This window comes from Poecilia reticulata, linkage group LG23 (genome assembly GCF_000633615.1).
Source record: "Poecilia reticulata strain Guanapo linkage group LG23, Guppy_female_1.0+MT, whole genome shotgun sequence".
Lineage (NCBI taxonomy): Eukaryota > Metazoa > Chordata > Actinopteri > Cyprinodontiformes > Poeciliidae > Poecilia > Poecilia reticulata.
Window position 1 is genome coordinate 15,617,318 of NC_024353.1, and position 21,883 is coordinate 15,639,200.

The following is a 21,883-nucleotide window of genomic DNA, read 5'->3' on the forward strand; positions in this document are numbered from 1 at the left end:
TCTAGCTGTGTTTCCGTTGACCGGATAATTGCGCAATTTGACATTTTGAAAATAAATCCACTTGATGGAAACGTGCTAATTTCGAAAACACTTGTTTTATGATAAAAAGTTTTGGCTGTAGGATCAGGTGTTTTTTTTTTTTTGTTTTTTTTTTTTGGAGATATTGAAATTGGCTTATTTTGCAAAACTGAAATGGAAGCATTTTTCTTTACATCACATGAAAAAAGCGTGGAGCAAACCATGAAGAAGAAGACGATAGTTGGGAGGATGATGGTGTGACATGTTTTTTGAATGACATATTAAGCAAAACACAAACAAACTTTAATCGCGTTTATTATTTAATTAATTGCAACAATGCAATTGTAAATTTGTGGACTGTTCGACATTTGCAGACTATTATTAATGTTTTGCACATATTTTTAATGGAAGCTCAGCTAGTAACAGTCTATGCATTAAGCAGTAGCTTGGAAACCCTACAAACTGGCACCCTGCCCTAGGTTTTAAAAGCGCTCTGTTGTTAATCTGGCTCATCTGAAAGACTGATTATTACAAACATTTTGATACAAAAATCTGAAATCGTGTGGTATGTTGAATTTTTGCTGTTAGTCTTGACCAGCAGTGTTGTTTGCATGTGCACTTTTGGAAAAGCATTTATTGATTTAAATGTTGCCAATCTTGAAGACGTCAATACAGACTCCACATTTTACATCATTCTATGTATCTGCATATTAAACACAGACAGACAAAAATCTGACCAGCAAATTCAAACAACATTCCTCCATTAAGTATTAACGGAGAAGTATGAACAGAGTATGATTTATTCTTGACTTGTCCTGCACTGTAGAAAGATGAAACCGTAGACCACCTCCTCGTTTTACTCCTGTTTTTTTTGTTTTGTTTGTTTGATGTAGAATTTTTTTTCTTTCGCTCATATTTGTACGTTTCATTTAAACTTCATTTCGCTCACCTGTCTTCCCTGTCCAAAGTGTTTCCTGTTTTTGAGACGTAGACGAAGTGCTGAGCCTCGTCTCAATAAGCTGACTCTTTGATGAACCGCTCAGGTACTGGGATAATTCTCAGCCATGAACTGAGGAAGCCTTTTGGATGAAGGGAAGCAAGAGAAGAAGTTAATTTTCCTTCCATTTAGACAAATAGTCCCCAGTTAAATTTTTGGAATGCACAGATTTGCAAACTCATCCTCGTCTCATGTGAGCCTGTCTTGTTTTTCTGCAGGAAGTACTTTGGAGAGAAGATCGGCCTGTATTTTGCATGGCTTGGTGTTTACACCCAGCTGCTCATCCCGGCCTCCATAGTGGGAATCATCGTGTTTGGATACGGCGTGGCGACGGTGGACACTAACATCCCCAGGTACAACCGGAAACCTCGAGCCGTTCTCTCGCAGATTTTAGTCAAACATGTAAAACGGAGCGGGACGGAGGCTCGCCGTACAACACTGGAAGAGTCTGAAAATGAGGGATCTCTTTTCAGCGTGTGCTCATGTTCACGAGCCACACTCACACACTCCACTAGACAGGGATTGCCCAGATACCTGCTGTATCTGGCTTTAGTCACGGCCGTGTGGGAGGCACACAGAAGGTACGGCTGGCAGTGTGTGTGCGAGTGTCATGGATTCAGCCCACACCGACTATGAATAGGGTCAAAGTACAAAAGCTTGTGTGGTAGTCAGGAGTTAAAAGTCCCATTCATTTCTCGTATGCACATGTAACAGACACGAGCATCTCTTAAAGTCTTTTTTTTTTTTTTTTTATGCGGGGATTGAAATCACGGTTTTGTTTTCATGCTGCGCACAATAAGCGTCGGCACGTCTGTCGGCGGGTTGAAGTTCACGCCCTTCCTTTCCTCCCTCCGTCTCTCACTCTTTGCAGTTTGGAGATGTGCGACGAGCGTCTCAACTTCACCATGTGTCCGCTGTGCGACGGCGCCTGCGACTACTGGCACCTCAGCACGGCCTGCGGCACCGCCAGGGCTTCGCACCTCTTCGATAACCCTGCCACCGTCTTCTTCGCCATCTTCATGTCTCTGTGGGGTGAGGTTTCGGGTTTGCGCCAGTGTGTGTGTGGATGTGTGTGTGCGTGTGTGTGTGTGAGTGAGAGGGAGGCGAAAGAGGACAGGTGGGGTGAGCGTGAAGGTGCTCATTAATATCTTACGTCCTCTCTCGCCTCAAGTGGAGGCGGACGCTTGTGGCGACAAGCTAAATCGGCACAGGAGTAAAGTTTCAGGAGTTCAATAAAAAAAAAAACACACAATAAAATGTACAGTTGAAGTCAGATATTTACACTTACTGTTTGAAAATACACTTTTTAAAAAAATACAGAGGTCAACATAAGCTAAGATTGCTGTGTGAGTGTCATTATCCTCCATGAAAAACGCTCTGCACCCACAGGGGCTGGAAAGCCACTCGGACAGGAAGAAGCCATGACATGACAAACTTTCATTTTTAGAGATACACACACACACACACACACACACACACACATATATGAAATATGATTAATGCAAAGTGGGTGATGTTTTGGTTTTGCCAGGTTTCCATAACAACCACCGCTGTTGTTATGGAACTGAGGCAGATTTGATTTACTCTGCAGATCCGATGCAAAGCACATATTGGATAAGTTATTTTCTATTTAGCCAGAGTGACTGGAAAAGCTACAGAAAGGTGGTCAACATTTGGAAGGAATAATAGATATCTCTCCATTTAGTATTGAAAATTATGTAAATAATTTTTTATCTGCCTTTTTTGATTAGTACCTAAATAAAAGACAAAAATGTAGCAATGTTTCATTATCTTTTGAGTGGTCCGGAAACAAACTTTTGCTTTAGTGATAATAAAATTAAACCTAAATCTGCCAGAGGCGTGAAAACTTTTGGGTTTAAAAAAAGGGTTTTTTTCCCCCCATATTTTTCTGTTTTTTAGCAGTAAAATCCTGTTTTTCGGTTTGTAGACAGCAAAGTTTTTGATAGACTGATTGACTGAATTTATGTGCGTGTGCTTGTGTGTGCAGCTGTGTTGTTCCTGGAGCACTGGAAACGGCGACAGATCAGCCTGAGTTTCAGCTGGGATCTGACGGGAATCGAGGAGGACGAGGTAAAAAAAAAACAAAAAAAAACAAACCATCTAGAAACTCAGACGTAGATATTCACATACAGATCAGCTCAGTTCTACAGGGATAATTGATGAGAACAGGGTGTCATGTGTGTGGCTCGTTACTAAGTACTAAATCAGCTGCACAGATGCATCATGGGAATGTTGTTCCGTAACCAAGCTCCCGTTTTGTTGTTAGGAACATCCCCGGCCAAAGTATGAGACCATCCTCCTGGAGAAGCGACAGAGGAAGCAGCAGCAGAAGGCGAAGAAGAAGAAAAAGAAAAAAAACGAGGTAGGAACTTTAAAACATGATCAGAAAAGGAATTCAAATTTTTTTCTCATTACAGCCACAATTTTTCATGTACTTTATGATAGACACCAACCAGCGCATAATTGCAAAGTGAAAGGAAAATCCTCTGTGATCTCTATCAGCTCTGAAGTTACGTGTTCATTTGCATTGAGTCCCCTTTACTCTGACACCACCAAAACAAATTCCAACCAGTCACTTTCAGAAAAAAGCCGAGCTGGCTTTTTATTATGCTACTTTTCATTCAATACTTTATAAAAATCACCCTTTTGATGCAAATCTTTCAGGTCCACGGTTTGACTAAACCATTTCTAACACAAGAATGTGCTTTAATGGAAATTTCTTTCCCTTTCACAAATACGCTCCAACTTGTCTGCTTGATTTTTGGTTTCCTTAACAATCCCATTAAAGTAAACCTAACTCGTGTGTTAAAGAGGCCAAGCAGCCATATTTAGGGCTCATCATCAATCAGCTAATTAGAAGAGACGTTGGTGTCAGGTTGGAGTGACAAGCCCCGTCCACTTTGGTGTTTTGGGCAAATTGTAGTCTGTCATTTTACGGTTATGGATTCAACACGTTGCAATGACACACAGCTTTTTCTGAACTGTGTGACGCTGTGAGAGCTCTGGTGGAGCCAGCTGCACATTGCCTGGAAAAAACAAAACAAAACCATCATCCTCCTACCACATCCTGTTGTCTTCCTTGTCGTTTCCGACAGGAGTAACATCCGGCTGTTGATCACATAACTCCTGCGATGTGAAAAAATGCGTTTCCATGGCAGTTTTGCAACGTAGATTGATTTTGATGCATTTGAAAAAACCACCATGTCCTAGTGCAAGAACCTTTAATCGAAAAACCTGAGTTTTGTTTTTGAAGTTGTCGTGTTTCCATTAATCAAATTTATTTTCATAATTACGACTTGTGCACTTCTATAGCTAATGGGTGTGGGATAGGGTTAGGATGAATAGGGGTTGCCTTGCGGCTCACCCCTGGCCCCAGTGGCTGATGCGAAGCCGTGTTTATGTGTATGTTTTTGTTTGTGACTCGCCCCTTTGTCTCGTAGCCAGAGAAGCAGGAGGACGGGACAGTGACAGGGAAGGACAGATGGAGACAAAAACTGCTGTCTGCCATGGCTGCAGGAGTACCGGTAACCCTCCCTATCTCCTCTCCTCTTTTCTCCTTAGCATGCCTTCCTTCTTTTCCTCTCCCTTCGTTTCCTTTCCAGCAGGCTGCTGTCCCTCTGTTCTTCTCTTCCTGTCCCATCCTCTGGCTGCTGTGGTTTCATCTGCTCAGGTATCTGTTTCCTTTTGCTTTCTTAGTTTATTATTTGGTTAACCCATCCTGCTGATGGTCCTAAATTTCCTAATTATCCTTTTGAGTTTTCAAACTTTGTTTTTTTTTTTTTTTTTTATACAACACATAAGGCAGCACATACGTAGCCTGATGTTGTCAGTTATTGAAGCTACCCACGCTTTGATAACTGCCCACGACTAACTTGCTCACTTAAGAGGCTAAAGACAATTTAAAGTATCAGTTCTGTAATCAGAAATCAGAAAACATCTCAATTTGCAAGTCAAAACTGAACAAAAAAAAACAACTGAGATAAAAAACAACTGAGATTGAATGTAGTTGCTACACTACAGAGCGTCAATAGATGCTAATAGTTTAGCTTCTTTGCCTTTTCAAAAAAGCTAACTTCGGTCACTTTTCCTTCACATAAAAAAGCCATCAACCTCATCAGTTTGTACCCACGTTAGTGATATTCAGGTAAACTTAAGTCAAAAAAGGTGAATTGACCCAGTTCTGTGAACCTGTCTATATTTTATGCTTTTGTTTACTCGGCTTGTGTTTTTTATGGGATGTTCTGAACTAGAAAATGCTGGCAGAGTGCTGATAGAGATTCTATTAGTATGAATGTCTGTATTACCTGGAAATAGCTAAACCACAAAATTCATGTTTATTGCTAGCAGTGCTAACCATGCTAATCGAGCTAATCGCTTATACAACCAGCCAGCTGTCAACTAATTTCATTAAATAGGTTAAATTAGACAGTAAAATTAAACAAAGGTTAAAATTAATTAATGGCAAGAAGGTTAAATCAAATTTTTCTGAATGCTCTTATTGGGACTTAAGCTTTTTTTGAAGGTTATTCAAACCTGCCACTTTGTGAGCAGTATATATTACCTTATAGCTTGTCAGTCAACGCTCATTTGTGGATAAAATAAAATAAAAAAAACGGAGAGAGATACAAGACAAAGAAACACAAAACACAAGCGACTGAGAGGCTTTGAGAAGTGGAGGTAGGAAGAAAAACAGAGGGAGAGCGCCTGAGTGGGAGTGATGCATGCTGGGCAGGAAGCCAGGGGTAAGATTAGTGACCGTCACTATGGTGACACACAACTCTCCCTCTCACGCACACTTAGCAGCCCTTGGCTTTATTACCTGAGACACAAAAATTGTGTTATAGGTTCAAACCAAATTAGCTTTCAAAAGTCAGACAGAGCTGCATGTTTCACCGCTTAGTGGAGTCAGTGCAGAACATTTTCAGCACTCAATACAAATAAAGCCAGCCAGCTATTTTTGGAGTCAGTCCAATTCATCTAAAGAGAGAATTGTGTTTAGGACAATGGGGCAATTTTTTCATTCCAATTCGCTTTTGCTCATTGAAGTGAGCAGAAGGGATTAAAGTTCACCATTCTAGATTTACGCGGTGTTTTCAGACCTGATAGTCTGGTGGACTTGAGTTGGAAGCAAAATTGTAACGTTTGTTGCATTATCAGCTGGTACGTTTCACTTCCACACTACACTGAGTGAAATGAGCCAAGCTACTTGAAAAACCTGTTCACCTCCCCATCTGTGGTGGCGCTGCACAAAGAACTACTGAAGGAAACGACACAAAAACCTCTGATGAAGACACTGAGCGCAACTTCCTACTTCAGGGAAATGTAAACAAAATGGAGTGGCGTCAGATTTTAGCGCTTGTAGGATTTCTCTTTCGTCTTTGGTAAAATACCACGAGTCATTTCTCCCGCTAGTGCTAGACTTGTTTGTTTATGGTTGTATTTACCCAGAATTCACTGTGCCGTAGTCCACTTCCTGCTTTTGGAGCCGCCTCTGGTCTTCTTGACGTTCACATATGCGTTCAAACCGCAGTGGAGCTCATTTCAACCAAGCCGAGACCGTGGTTTGTAGGTGTAGAGTTTGCTTTTTTGGTCAACATCTGTTGATTTATAATTCAAATTCTCTAGTCTTTTCTAGTCTTTTGAAATTATGTATCAAAATTTTTATACTCTTAAAAACCAAGCATTTTGATATGCGTCTGTACACCTATTGGTTCAAAATTTGACATGTCGGAGTGGAAGAGGAAACAAATCAGCCCAAAAACAAAAATAAATAAATAAAAATCCCCAATTACGATTAGAAGATTTCTGTTAGGTCTCAGGATGAAATAAAGCAATTATTTAGTGTTTACATGATAAAAAAAATTTTTATTTTGATTTCCTGTTTTGCATAAAAGGAGCAGGCTGGTCAGAAAGAGAGCTAATAGAAAATAAAAACCTGTCACTGGGTCTCCGTCATGAGAGCTTTGTCGGGCTCTCCTCAGTGGACTCCACAAGCCAAATATAACACCTGACCTAATTTACTACCTCCCCCGCTGATGGCTGTCCACACACGTGCACGCACACACACACACGCACGCACGCACGCACGCACGCACGCACACACACACACACACACACGCAATGCACACACACTCGGACTATAACTTTGTCTTTCCACATCCCCCTCTCTTGACTTTGTCCTCTTGTTCCAGCTTCTCTTGATTGTGACTTGCTGATAATAAATCAAAAGCTTGAACTTCTGGTTTCCATTCAAATTCAATAAAGTTGTTTACGTCCATGTGAGGATGTTCTCTACTGAGTGACATCCAGGCAGCTCTAGGTGCTGGCTGCACTGTTCCTTTACCGTCACTAGATGGCAGTGTTGCTTCAGGAGTGATCACCACTTGCTTGCTGTTCCTGCTTATTCAAAATATGTGACATTACTCCATGATGTGAATCAGGTCACATAAGTTGAGATGACTTGAAACAAATGATGACATTTTTTGTTTGTTTTTAAGAAATTATCCCAAATTCCTCCAAATATGAGTACTATAAGAACATTTTGTATTAAAGTAATGGCAATAGAGGCTCAATTGAGACTTTTCTCTGTTTCTGTCATTTTTTCCTCATTTCCTCTTTTGAAGTTATTTTTTATTAGAGATACGTCTTTATTTAGTTCTATATTCACCATAACTCTAGTAAGTACATTTTATTTACACCCCTTGACCTTTCTTCCATCCTTTCTTTACTTTCCACTTACAGGCGCTGATTCAGCAAATAGAGGTCTGCACGTGTTTGTCTGATTCTTCTTCACTTAAGCTGTTTTTTTGGGGGTCTTGTTTTTCTTCACTCCAGATCTTCCAATGAAGTTGAACAACCTTGGCACATTGCTTGGCAAACTGGGAACTCTCTCACTCTTTTCTCTCCTCTGTCTCCCTCTCGTCTTTTCAATCAGATGGTCGCCGAGAAGTTGACGTGGAAAGACCGTCTCCCTGGATACTTCATGAACATTTCCTCTATCCTTTTCATGGCAAGTCGAGTACAAGTGCTGTACCTTATACAATACACTTCCTTGATATTTACCATACTTTTAACTAATTGCCAGAGCATTTTCTTCTCGCTTTGCTGCCAGTTTGGACTGACGTTTTCAGCGGTTTTCGGCGTAATCATCTACCGCATCACGATCTCGGCCTTGATGGCAATGAGCCCGGACCCTGAGACCAAGTCCAATGTCCGGGTGACCGTGACGGCCACCGCTGTCATCATCAACCTCGTGGTCATCCTGATCCTGGATGAAATCTACGGCAGCGTGGCACTGTGGCTGACGGAGCTAGGTACAGAAAGACCCGCTGACCTCTCATCTAAAGCTGTTTTCATTGGTGTAGATTCTCAGTTATGCAAGACACGAAAATCCTACATGTTTAAAATCAGGGCGACTCAGAACAATCACACAAATATTTCTGTCTCGGTAGAGCGTTACAGCTTTCCATATGCTCTATTTGATAAATACACATATATGTGTAAAACTTGAACATAAAAAATCCTTTCAGTTTATTTTGAATGTAATGGGCGCAGACACAGAAAAAAACGGGAGGGGAAAATTGAGAAAGGTGGAGAAAAAGATTTAAAGAAAACACTAAAAGTCTGCTTCTACACCTGCAGAAAGAGACACAAAAGGACAGAGAACCGTGAAACCACAACAACAAACATCATGTGCTTTTATAACAATGATAACATCACTGAAAAGTACACAGTACTTGTTAAGACAAGATGTATATGGTGGCAACTGCTGCCCAACATATATTTGATCTGAAAACACCTGAATCTGTTTAGATTCTGTCTTTTTATGTTTAACATCTCTGACTTTTCTCCTGACTCCCATCTGCGCATTTACATCTTTTAAAAATAGATTATCTTCATAAACAAACTGCAAACGGGAATGAAAAATATTGATGCTAAAAATAGAGCAAACTTGGACTAATAAATAAGCCTTACACTTTCTTCCAAAGAAGCATACAAACCAGATGTGTATAGAGAAAATGTGTCCAAACTTATAATCTAATTCTTCAAGAAATTTCAAAAATACAGCGGCAGCAGTGCTGTGAAAAGTAATTTCTTTTAAACATCTGCTTTTGTTTTTGGTGAGATCATTCAACACATATTAATAATAGTCAAAATCTATGTAAAAAAAAAAAGAAATGCAGTTTGAAATTACGATTTAATTTACATATTTACTGCAAAACAATTTCACGCAAGCAATAGAAAAAAATACAAGTCTAAAATGTGTTATCCTAGTTCTGTCAGCTATAGAGACAGTGTAAAATGATCACATACAAACTTTTTTCACTTGGTGAAGATGTACAATGGTTTGATATTTATTGCCCCGAAATGTTACAACAACGAATAACTGAAACACAAGTTTGATTACTTTTTCTGTCAAATATGTAGCCTGCTCACAATCTACTGCTATGACTCCAAAAAAACAATGTCAGTTGGTTATTTTTAGGGATTCTCCAATATAAAAAATCTGGTCTGATATCCATATCCGATTTTAATATCGCTGTTGTGGCCGATAACCAGTATTTACCAATATCATATATTGATATGATTTACCTTTTGACGCCTTAAACAATTGACCACACTGCTGGCTTAAGCTGAGTTTTATTTATTGGGCTGATACCGATATGTATCAGCCAATACCGATGTTGGTGCCAATATATACGATATATTGCATATTTTAGTTTATTTTTACTTGACTAGGAGGCATAATTGGAACAAACGGGAATCAGAATCAAAATAAATATTAGGGCGTGATGCAAGATTTTCAGGAAATAACACACAATTTAATTAACATATGCCTGGGTCAGTTTTATTGCTGCTGATTGCAGTAATTCTTGAAATTACTTTTCTACAGAGACTAATAAACTGATGCTTTGTTATTTAAGGGTAAAAAATGTAAGTTTGAAGGGATGGCCAACTGAACTTGAGCAGCACAGGGACTAGTTAAAAAAATCTTAACACACACATGCACACACACACTCTGATGTTTTTAAACATTTGTTTCACACAGTGAGCATGTGTCTGCATATTTGAGAAAAATGTAGATTTTTCCCCTCCTCTTCTTCTTCTTGGACAGTGTGATAAAACTTTGATGTTTTCATGCTCCAGCTGCCTCATCAGTCGTCCCCAGAGGTTCCTACGACATTCACATCTATATTCCCAACCCCAGAAATAGAGGCAGAATTCAGACGTGTAAAGAGGGAGAGTGTGTGTGTGTGTGGGTGTGTGTGCGTGTGCGTGTGCGTGTGTGTGTGTGAGTGTATGTGGAATCAAAAAGAGAAGGGCCAGTACATTAACCTACTTCCACTGATGTGTGTGCTGCTAAGAAAAGTATTTTTCCATTTACAGATTCTTTCACTTTTTACTTATGTTTTATTATATTTTAATGTTTTAAATCATCAAACAAAATTATGATTAACCACATTTTATGACTCCGTTTCTGCCCTGATGACAGCCAGACTGGTAGAATGGAGAAATCTCTTAAACGGAACCTGTCTGACATCTTGACATAGGATAAAAGATTTCAAAAGCGACACGTCATGTTTTGATCTAAAGAAATTCAAGAGCAGATCAACAAAGTTATTGACATGTGAGAATGGTTACAATGCCAATTCTGAGGCTTGTAGGTGCAAGAGTACATTGATAACACGAAAGAACTCAGACCATATGAGCCACAACTGGACTCCTTTTACGTCCCGTGACCCTAACTGGTCTGACTTTGGTGTTGAAAGGTTTCTTACCACTTTAGGCATTGTGCAACTACTGCTTTTTTCCTTTCTTTTTTCTCATTTAAAATAAAAATATGATTTGGGGTTGAGTTTTATCTTCAAAAGCCAATGTGCATATTAAAGTACCCTATTTTCCGCACTATAAGGCGCACCTAAAAACCTTCAATTTCCTCAAAAGCCGACAGTACGCCTTATAATCCGGCGCGCCTTATATATGGACCAATATTGAGCCACAACAGGTCTAGCAACTACGGTAAGCAGCCGCCGACTTCATTTTTGCCAGTAGAAGAAGCGCGCGGTGCATGCTGGGATAGTTGTCAGAACGCTGATTTGTTAATAAAGTTTGACTGACCTATCTACCTACCGACCTGATAATCAGGTCGTCTGCAGGTCATTTAGCACCACGTTCTCCACCAACATGCTGTGTGCGAACAGAGAAATGTGACCATCATCCGGCCACGCCCCAGCCCAGTCCCGGAAGGCTCTCCTCGCTGAACCGAGTCGGACTATTTTGTTGACATTCTTTATGTCAACAAAGTGGCTTTAGATATTCATCCAGGGTTCTTCGACTAGGGTTACCAAAGGACCAGCCCCTATACATTTAAAGCCTGGGGGGGGCCGGGGGAAGAGAGACACGGCAGCGTGTCGGTTGGTCTGTGTTACCCAGAAAGCAGCATATCGCAACACCAACACCGTGAGTGAAACAATGACTGGGGCAGCCTACTATATAAAGTACTCTTTATTATCACACATCCACATTTGTAGAGTACGAAACAAATCGCGTCCTGTATAGGTTCAATACGGGACGGGTGGCAACCCTAACTGTACCGTCTATTCTATGCGCCTTATATATGAAAAAAGTTTTAAAATAGGCCATTCATTGAAGGTGCACCTTATAGTGCGGAAAATACGGTACTGTCCTCTTAAAACTTTCCATAAACAGTAATATTAACTTTTTTTTTCATTTTTTTTTTTTTTTTCAGAGATTCCTAAAACGGAAACCAACTTCGAAGAGCGCCTCATCCTTAAGGCCTTCCTGCTCAAGTTTATGAACGCATACGCTCCCATATTTTATGTGGCTTTCTTCAAGGGACGGTAAGACGCGAGTCCTCATACGCATGTTCCTGTGTGTAGTTTGACATGGTGTTGAGCTGTGGGAACCGTGTATTCACGCAAAAACATAAATTATTAATGAAGAAAAAAAGAGGCCTGTCTTTGATTTTTAAATATTTATGTTATGCCAAGAAGAGTCTTTTCTTAAACAAGAAATATTTGTTATTTTTTAAACATCTGTATATAAAAGAAATGATTCATTAATTTTAGTAAAATCAAAAAATATATATACCCCATGAATGTTACCTTTTGTTTGCTCCCGTAGGTTCGCGGGTCGACCTGGAAGTTATGTGTACGTCTTCAATGATTATCGCATGGAGGAGGTTTGTTTCTGTAAAACCTTAGCTAAGAAGGTCAAGTATACGAGGATCCTGCACGGCTCTGGAACTGACCCTCTGTGTTTCCCTTAGTGCGCACCAGGAGGCTGCCTCATCGAGTTGTGCATTCAGCTCAGCATCATCATGCTGGGCAAGCAGCTGATCCAGAACAACATCTTTGAAATCGGGATCCCGTGAGTTGACTGCTTTCTTTTTGCTTTCTGCGCCATAATTATACCTGAGACTTAGATGTCTGATGGTCTAAACCAGCCCAGAGGGCAGCTGTGAGACGAAACCTTTGCAGAAGTATTCACACCAACTGACCGTTTTCACTTTTTGTCACTTTACAACTTCAAATTTCAATGCATGTCATTGTGAAGTAGTGCATAATTTTTAAATGTAAGGAAAATGATCCAGCCAACCATCTGCTTTTTGCAGTATGCATTTGCAAAGTGGCTCAAACTTTGTCAGCTTGAATGAAGACAGTGTGTGAACAACAGTTTCCAAGTTCTTCCACATATTCTCAATTGGATTTAGGTCTGTACTTTGACTGCAACCATTCCAACACATGAAGATACTTTGACTTAAAGCACTAAACTGAAGCGGTGTGTGTTTAGGATCCTGTTGTTTGTTCTGCTTGAAGGGATTTTTCTTTTTAAGTTTTTTCCAGGATTCCACTGCATGTAGATCTTCCCATTAAATCTAAACATCTTTTGTGGCTGCAGAAGAAAAGCATCCCCCCAAGCTGCCACATCATGCTACTCTCAGGGTTGCATGTTGAGGCTCCTGTGTATTTTCAGCTATTTTTCTGCAAACAGGATTTAATATGTTTTTCTTTCAAAGACGGCTTTCATCTGGCCGCTCTTAAAAGTAAATCATCTGAATTTCAGTTGCGTAGTCATATTGACCTTTTGTCCCAGAAGGTAAATCCCCATACACCAAAACATATTCTGGTGGACGACTTGGGGTTCAACGTCTTGCCAACAATCTGGACTTGAACTCAAAAACCTTCCAACTTTTTTCCAATTAAGACAGAACAACCCATCTCCTCTATGAACATTAGATTCTAATACTTGTTCTATGAAAGGAGAAGATGGAGCAGCTCCGTACTTTTGGCCTCTTGGCTGCTTCCCTGAAGGTAGTTTGTTGCACTTTGTTTTATTTAGTGGTATTCAGAGTAAAATTGTGTTTCTGACTGCAGCACAACAATGTCTCTGTTGTTTCTGTGCGCTTACCATGAAGCTCCCACTCACTCACCCGTGCTCGATCACAGTACTGCGCAAGATTCCTTCTAATAACATTTCTTCTGGGTCAGAACGGAGGTGCACCATTTTGTGCAATTATTGCTCAGTTTTTACAAGCAGATCCAAAGGGTCAGAGGTCAGTTCTGTTTATAACAGCACCTGGCCTGAGGCAGCGTTGTTACTGTTGCTATAAGCACAGCTTAACCCTGCGACCTGTTTTATTGGCCTCATCAAAGGTTCTAGTATGCGTGGTCAACGAGCCGTGACACACGCAACACGACTTACTACGTTCCGTCAAGTGGTCTGCGTCACATTTATATGCTTCAAAGTTTTCACGCCTGGTAGGCAGCCAGTGGTGAACTCAGCATCAGAGTTCTGGTTTAAGAGGAATTCAGGGGTTACAGTTAAGCTACTCAGCAAGCATGTGAAGTCATGGCCGAATGTTTTGAGACTGACAGATGTGTCATCTGGCTACAAAACTTTTAAAATCTTTTTGTTTTATTCTAGAGTATTTACTGGGATGTTGTCCAGAACTTTCATTTTACTATGATATGCTTTATATCGTCTCCACCAAATTCTAATTAACGGTGGTCTCTTCCTGTCTGATAAGAGCTTGGACTTGAACACAGTGTTTTGTCCACTTGAATTTTTAGAACCGACATGTTGTGATGTATAAACACTTAGGGTTTGGGAAACTTCCTAGCCAAAAATCCAAAATTCAAATGTTCCAATATTTGACCCACTGATGAAAGCTCCACAAGGTGATGCTAGTACCATAGTGTTTCAACAAAGGGATTGTGTGTTTTGGATGATGTTTAAAGTTAGTTGACCTGCTAAACAGTCAAGGAGTCAAGGACAGTTCTTCTGAGACCAAAACCAAGTCGGCACCCTCCAAGGCTCAGAACAAATCCAAACCTTCAAAAACCAGACCTTCCAAGAGCAATACTCTACATTCCAAGATCAAGATCACAACCAGATCTTCCAAGATCTGACCTTCCAAACCAAGTCCAAGACCAAATCTTCCAGGATCAAGAACGGACCTTTTAAGACCAAGACCGGATTTGCCAACACCAAGATCGGGCCTTCCAAAAATCAAGACTGTTACCCGACCTTCCACGACAGAGACCAAGACTGGACATCTGAACACCAAGAACAGACCAGGCAGAATTGTGAATAAGCAAACCCCTTTAAATGAGAATCAACTGAACACATGGATAGTGTTAGGTTGCTTCACTGTTGGTAACACACAAGACTCATCATTATGTTTACCTGTTCTTTGACAGAAAACGGATTTTTCTATCCTAAACAAGTTTAACCTGAGAACATAGCTTTTGACCTGCTGTCCATCCTTGTACATCCTGCTGAGTTTCAGTCTCTGCTTTATGTTTTTCTTGAACAGCGCTGCCCTTCATATCTTATGGCCATCGTTCAAAAGTTTTCAACTCACCGCCTGCAGAAACATGTTCATCCACCTGCTGCCAGTAATAAGCATATTTGCACTGGTGGCAGCAAAATCTAGTAGACTAATGTGGTTCTTGCAACCCTCTACATCTGAACCCCTCCACTTGAATTTCTTGGCATTCTTGGAGTGTAGTATATTTTGAAGCGTAGTATGAAACCACCTTTTGAGGTCCACACACTCGGTTTCTTGTTAGCACAGAGAGCGATGCAGTCAGTCACAAAACACCAATTCATTGGTATGGGGAAGAAAAGACGTTAAAGAGGCTTTGAACATCTCACTGCATTGTTGTTGCTAGAAACTTTTAATCTGCCGAGATTTTCACAAAAATGTTCACACCATCACATTTCAGGCGCACAGACAGTAGATTATAAAGGAGAAAATATTTAATGAGCAGCAGCGGTGTGCATGAAGGCCAATAGGCAGACTGCAACAAAATCTGTACTACTCAACCTCAAATATCTGTTCTCATACTCAAACTATGCTCCCTCTTGCTTACAAACGCTCGATGTTCTGTTATGTTTCTGAACTCTCTTTCAAATATTCTCTGCTATTATCAATCATTTTGCTCCTGCTCAAACTTGCTCCCTGCATGCTCAGGTTCGTTATCTTCCTGTGGAATACTTCTTTTTTGTTTCTCAGAAAAACGAAGAGGTGACTTGGTTTACCATCTGATCAAGCTCAGGTCCACTGAGGTCCACTTGTTGAATTGCTAGAACTTCCCCAAGATGATGCCAAACTGATGGCAAAGAGTGAGCTAGAGGAGAAGGATGCAAACCGGGTCTGTTTTTTTGCTCGAGAGCAGAATTTTTGAGCTTGAGCTTGTTGCTAAATCGAACAATTATGAAAGAATGTTTCTCTTACATCAGCACTTGAAATGCACACCTTGAAACAGACAGTCCTAGCAATGTCCTAGCCTTCGGCTGGTCCATTGAGATGGGGCATTTGGTAAAAAAGATTTAACACTGTGGATACATGTTTCCTTGGAGGTACAATGTCACTTTTAGATGTCAAAGCATAAATACAAATCTGCATCTTAATAATCTATAAAGTTAAACAATTCAGTCACCATCAAAGCTAGAAATGCCAAGTTTCTAAGCAACACAAATTACTTTGCGAGTTGAAATCTTTTAACTCCACTGCAGAGTGAACGTCTTGGTTTGACAGCTTCCAACAACAGATTACCTTCGCAAAACACAAATAAGGGAGAGAGTATTCTCAAGGCAACATATGGTTGCTAGGCCGGGCCTGCGTATCCTCCCAGAGGATCCATTTCTGTGGTCTGTGGAATATTCACAGTGACGTCCTTCTGAGACCCAACGGGTCTCTGAAATTGACTCACTTAAAACAGCCTCAGTCTGATGAATGAGAAAACAGGTGAAATGATCACATGTCACACGCTGCGTTATCTCCCAGAATATTTGCACGCCGTGCTCGAAAAAGGATCGACATGGTTAGCAGCCAGTCAGGTAGGCTGTGGTGTTTAGCATGTGAGAGGCTCAATGTGTGCCACAGAAAATATCCCCCACACAAACCACACCACCAGCTGCAGCCGGAGTCTTTAAACATGGCTAAAGAGACGCATGCTTTCGTCTTATTAACCTCATTCCAATGTTGGAAATTTGCTGATATGTTTCTAACTTGTTATTGTTCGACTTCAGTGAGTCTGCATGAACTGTAGCCTCAGTTTCTTCTTCTCCTCTGTGAGGAGTATTGATTGGTCGTTTATGTATGCACTGCAAAAAGAACGACCAGGCATTTTTCCATTTTCACTACAGGTTTCACAAGTTTCAAATTCATACAAGCACCCAACCACACACCCACCATACAGCCTGCGCACAATGTAAGACGTGTGTGACTTTGCAGAGGGACTATTAATACGCCTTCGCACTCGGAGAGAGCACGTCTTTACTGTTAGACGACAACGACGGCTGTTTGACATCATAAAGTCTTCTGAATTTTTGATACAGAAGAATCAAAAATAATGACACCTGTAAACCCTCCGTCTCATTTCGGTTGCACCGATTCAGGTTTGCATGTCTGATAAGAGCCAGTCTTCCTGCCGTAACTTGCCTTCAGAAGCAGTCAGCCTCTGGTTGTTAGAGCGATGGGATTCCTCTGAGATGTTTGCTTCTGAGGCGCTGTAAACATTTAGACTTAGCTCATGACGGAGTGCTGCAGACCTGCTATGGCTCGCTGAAAATAATGTCGTTTTACAGTCAATGCAGCACGTTGACAATGTTGACTTGAGCAAAAACACACGTTATACGTTTTTCTGCTAAGTCTCTGCTTTTTGATCCAATTAATATTCATGAATTTGAATACAAATTTCTTAGTGTCTTGCAGGTTTGGTTTAACCCACTGGGAACATACTTTGAAATCTCATAACAGCACTAAATGTTTTCTGACCTCATGAGTTTTGTATATTGTTGTATATTTTCATCCTGTTAAAACACGAAACGCTGAGGCTGCTGAAAGTAACTGGGAAAACAAACCGTCATGGCTTTTTAACATTGGGTTTAAGTGTTAAGAAAGGAACACTCAACCCCTGTCGTGTCTATGAGTTTTAGCATATTGATTATGTATCATGATGAGGAAAGGTCAAATTTTTGTCCGATGCAGAGACTAAATTAATATTTGCAGAGACATACCTGATCTTTTTCAGCAATTAAAAATGGCTTGGCCATTTTGGGCTTAAAGTTTAATTCGCCATTTACAGTTTGGGATTGTTACCGATTGGTCGAAATGGTAGAGGTGAATCAGTGTGAGGTAATCCTCACAAATATGGTTGATTTTGCAGATTTAGCATGTTAGCATTAGCCACCGCTGAGTCTGTGTTTGCGTAGGGCTTTAAGGGTTAACAGAACTAACTTGTGAGTTAGTGGTATGCACCACTAAATTACTCAAATTTTATTTCATGTTCACTCGTAGCTTCTCGTTGTCAAATTGTAAAGGTAAATCAATGTGAGGCCATTCTCACTAATGTGGCGATTTTAGAGGATTAGCGCACTGGCATTAGCTTCCGTGTAGCGCTGTAATGTTAGCGGAAGATATTGTTCATGCTTAGTGCTTCAGGGTTAGCACAACTAACTTCATAGTTAGAAACGTGTTGTCAGTAGTTCATAGAATAAAAGAAAAATGTGCATTTTACTCAAACATATACTTAGAAAAAGTAAAATCAGAGAAACCGACCATTTTAAGTGGTCTATTAATTTTTTCCCGATCTGAATCTTCAGACATAATTGGAATACAAAGACACACAGTAGCTTTCTGGGGGCTAAAAAGTCAGGCCACATTTCACGAAGCAAAAACCCGTTTTAAGAGAAACTGAACCTCTTGACTCCACTGGTTGCTGTAGGAAACGTCCTAAGCTGCTATATTTTGTGTAAACATCACGTCTCATAAAACATTTTACATAACATTTGCTTTACAAGTGCAGGACAGGACTTTTTTTAAAGATGGCAACATCTTTAAGATCCAAGATGATGCTAGCTCAAGTCTTTTATGGGAATTTCCATCTAACTGTGTGGTCTGCACACAGTCAGAAATACTTAAACCTGACAGGGAAACACAGAATCCCTGCAAGGTGGAGTAGTTTTAATACGTTCGTTGAACAGCTCTATACGTCTTTGGCTTAATCTGAACAGGAAGTTGAAGAAGCTGATCCGCGCGCTGAAGGAGAAGAAGCCGACTCAGAAGAAGGACGAGGAGCGACCTCCCCAGCAGTGGAACCTGGACTACGCGCTGGTTCCGTTTGAAGGCCTCACACCAGAGTACATGGAGATGAGTGAGTCTGCATACACACACACACACACACCACACACACACTCACAGAGAGAGAGAGAGGAAACGGCCCCGGGGACAATGAGAAACCAACAATCATTTTAATTGAGTTTCCCTGAACATCACACAGAGCTATTACATAATCTGACCCCCTCCACACACACACGCACACACACACACACACACACACACACACACACACACACACACACACACACACACACACACGCTCGTAAACACACGCAGTCGGACCGAAGCGCTTATGGATCCAGGATGTTCTGGGGTTGTTTGGATGGGAACTGCTCTTTGAAACTCATGGAAGTTGTGTAGATCTCATTTCACGAAGCAAATGGTGAAATCTTCAAAAAGAAAAGAAAAGAAAGAGAGAAAATGGTAATAGATACTCGACAATGTATATATGCTGCTTTCTGGAAGCTGTAAGTGAACAGATAGCCTCGGTGTTTACACCAAACCCACAGCGTGTCCATGTCAGCCAGAAACCGCAGCGCATAAACACAGGCAGATAAAAGCTTTCCTTTCCCCCATGGATACATGTTCATTGTGACAAATTATTTAACATCACTCTAATGTTAGTTTTCACTTTCATGGTTTTGTTGGTAAACAGTAAAAATATGTTCTTTGCTGTCATTTGAATAGAGTGTCAACTTTTTGTTCAGGACAGACGTAAAAATAGTTTCTATGAAAAGTGTTTGGCTCTTTCTATTTTTGATCATTTGCCACACTTAAATAATGATCAAAGGAATGCTAAATTTGAACTTTTTAGTATTACTACACCTTTATTCAAGCAGATAAAAAAAACAAAAAAATCTAATTGAGATTAAGATTTCTTCCACCAAGGTGACCTGGTTGAGAAAGGCAGCAGCACATGGATAGCGGGCAAAGACAAATAAACTAACAATATATAAAGTGCAAACAACAAACATAACAAAGCAGTTTCCATCTCATGATTCCATTTATAAAGAACTTAAAATTGGGCCTCTGTCTCTTTAAGAAGCTCCTGCTCTTTCTGAAACTCCGCCCTCAGGAAGTCAAAACAACATGGCTCCTCTATTAACCCTTTAATGTTTTTACCAGCGTTTCACTGAGATGTGAAACGTTCAGCAGACGGCGCAGTTCCACCAGGTGTTTGCTAATTACTACTAGCTAGTCTAAAGGAGCTCAGAGGAGGAGCTTTGTCTCGAAGGCGGGGCTATGTCCTCCCAGGTGTTTTGCACAGATGAATGGCTGCCACAGGAGATTAAAAGATTTCTCAAACATGCATGAAAGAATCAAGGCAACACTCCAGGTATGTTTCTGATGTGAAAATGACATCATAACATGATGGTAAAGCTAAAAAAGGTCCATTTTACATAAAAGTGCTCAATTAAACAAATGTATTTTTGTAATCTTACGGTCAAAGGAAACACAGTCATTGTGGTTTCACTGAAGTCCAAAACGTATAGAATTGATTAGAAATTAATTTCTTTTACATGTTTTTATTTTTTATGAGATGAGATCTTTTATCCTACTTCATGTCGTCAGACAGGTTCTATTTAAGTAAATTCTTGAATGTACAGGTATGGTTAGAGGCTAATAAAGATTAACTCAGCTTTCCCTTCCATTGTTGATTTAACGACGTTGGTAATTACAGTTAATACGGTGAAAGTTTTCACTTTCCAAGATGAAGACATCATTTTAAACCTTATTCCATATCTGGTCTGGATGTTTTTGTCTGATATTAAAACATTTTTAATCTGAAACATCCAAGAGCTAAACAAAAGACAAAAAAAAAGAGGAAATCCATCAAAAGTGTAAACACTTTTAATGTCTCTGTGTTTTGAACAGAAGCCAAGAAACTGTTGCGATCTGTCAACAAGTATCCAAATCTCATAGGTTAACAGCATTACAAGTAACAACATGCAACCAAAGACTTTAGGAGGATCAGAAGAAGTATTTGTCTTCTCTGTGAACTTATCGTTCTCTGTTTGTGGAGGAGTTTCAGCCAACATTTCTTCAGTTTATTGAGGTTATAGGTTGTAGATTTTGGACAGCTCTATTTGGATGTGTGACTTACAATCAGACTTTCTCGTGATTCTTTTAAAACTTTTTTTTCTAGAGAAGCTGCTACGCTATGTGACTCAGTTTGGACCAAGCTTTTCTGCTTCTATATCTGCAGCTGCTGTTTCCTCAGAAAAAAGCCTAAAGGAGAATGACTTGTTTGGAAGGGTTACCATGAGAACGCCTCATTTCTTCAAAGATGAAATGTCAGAAATACCAGAGACATCTAAAAATGCTGCCCAGCTTGATTGCTGTAATGTTATGAGTTTTTATATTGTTCATGAAGAAAGCTGTAAATAATATTGTGCCTATGTTGTGAAAGAGTAAATGGAAACGGATTTTTGAAAAATGATGCATCTTTTACCTGGTTCATTTGGAAGGTCCCTGTAATGTTTCCTGTCGGAACAAACGTCTGAGTTGAATGAAAACTTGACCACTGTGACGGATTTGCAAAGCTGCACTTTAATGAACCACAAAACACCAGCAGTGGAGTCAGAAGAAAGGCCAGATAAGGGAGTCTTCACACCTGATAGTCGGGTATGCCAGAAAAACCTGGAAATTTCTGTTTCATAAGTTGAAAAATGTCAAGTTTTGAAACTTGGAAATTTCCAAGTTTTTTCCCCGACAATTTCTGAGATTAATCTAAAAGTTTCAGAGCAAATTTTTGACTTCTCAAATTCAGAAATTTTCTTGATTTTTCTCTAGAAAATTTCTTAGGTTATTCCCAGTTTCTTGGTGTAAATTACTTTTTTATTTTTTTGTACATTGACCCCTAACTATCCTGTTGTGGTTATAAGTGTTTTTAGAGGGTATCTTATGGAAGTAATTATGTGCCATCAGAATTTGAATAAAAAATGCATCTGAAATTTGAATGTTGTATATTTGTTCTTACTTTTTCAATTTAAAAATTAATTCAGAATATATTTTTGACCTAAAAAAAATTTCAGTGTCATTATTTGTACATGTATGCAAATTTCATTTGTTAAAAAAAATTCACATTCCTATTTCAGAGATCAAATTTTCAATATATATATTTTTTCAGTGTTAAAAAAATTCAACATATAAAAAAATTCAACTTTTAAAAATTCAAATGCAATATTTTCAGT

General features: G+C 39.8%; 1 protein-coding gene across 3 annotated transcripts in view; it reads left to right on the forward strand.

The window, feature by feature from the left end:
- The window catches only part of ano2b (anoctamin 2b), a 74,726-nt gene that overhangs the window by 28,677 nt on the left and 24,166 nt on the right, over nt 1-21,883 (forward strand). For 2 of the 3 annotated variants that reach the window (XM_008401428.2, XM_008401429.2), the window contains 11 exons: nt 1,234-1,368; nt 1,887-2,047; nt 3,024-3,106; nt 3,303-3,398; nt 4,477-4,560; nt 7,971-8,045; nt 8,148-8,349; nt 11,787-11,898; nt 12,182-12,239; nt 12,327-12,427; nt 18,584-18,723. In XM_008401428.2, coding sequence (XP_008399650.2) covers nt 1,234-1,368; nt 1,887-2,047; nt 3,024-3,106; nt 3,303-3,398; nt 4,477-4,560; nt 7,971-8,045; nt 8,148-8,349; nt 11,787-11,898; nt 12,182-12,239; nt 12,327-12,427; nt 18,584-18,723 — 1,247 coding nt within the window. The remainder of the gene's footprint in view (nt 1-1,233; nt 1,369-1,886; nt 2,048-3,023; nt 3,107-3,302; nt 3,399-4,476; nt 4,561-7,970; nt 8,046-8,147; nt 8,350-11,786; nt 11,899-12,181; nt 12,240-12,326; nt 12,428-18,583; nt 18,724-21,883) is intronic. The other variant, XM_008401430.2, reaches the window with a different exon arrangement.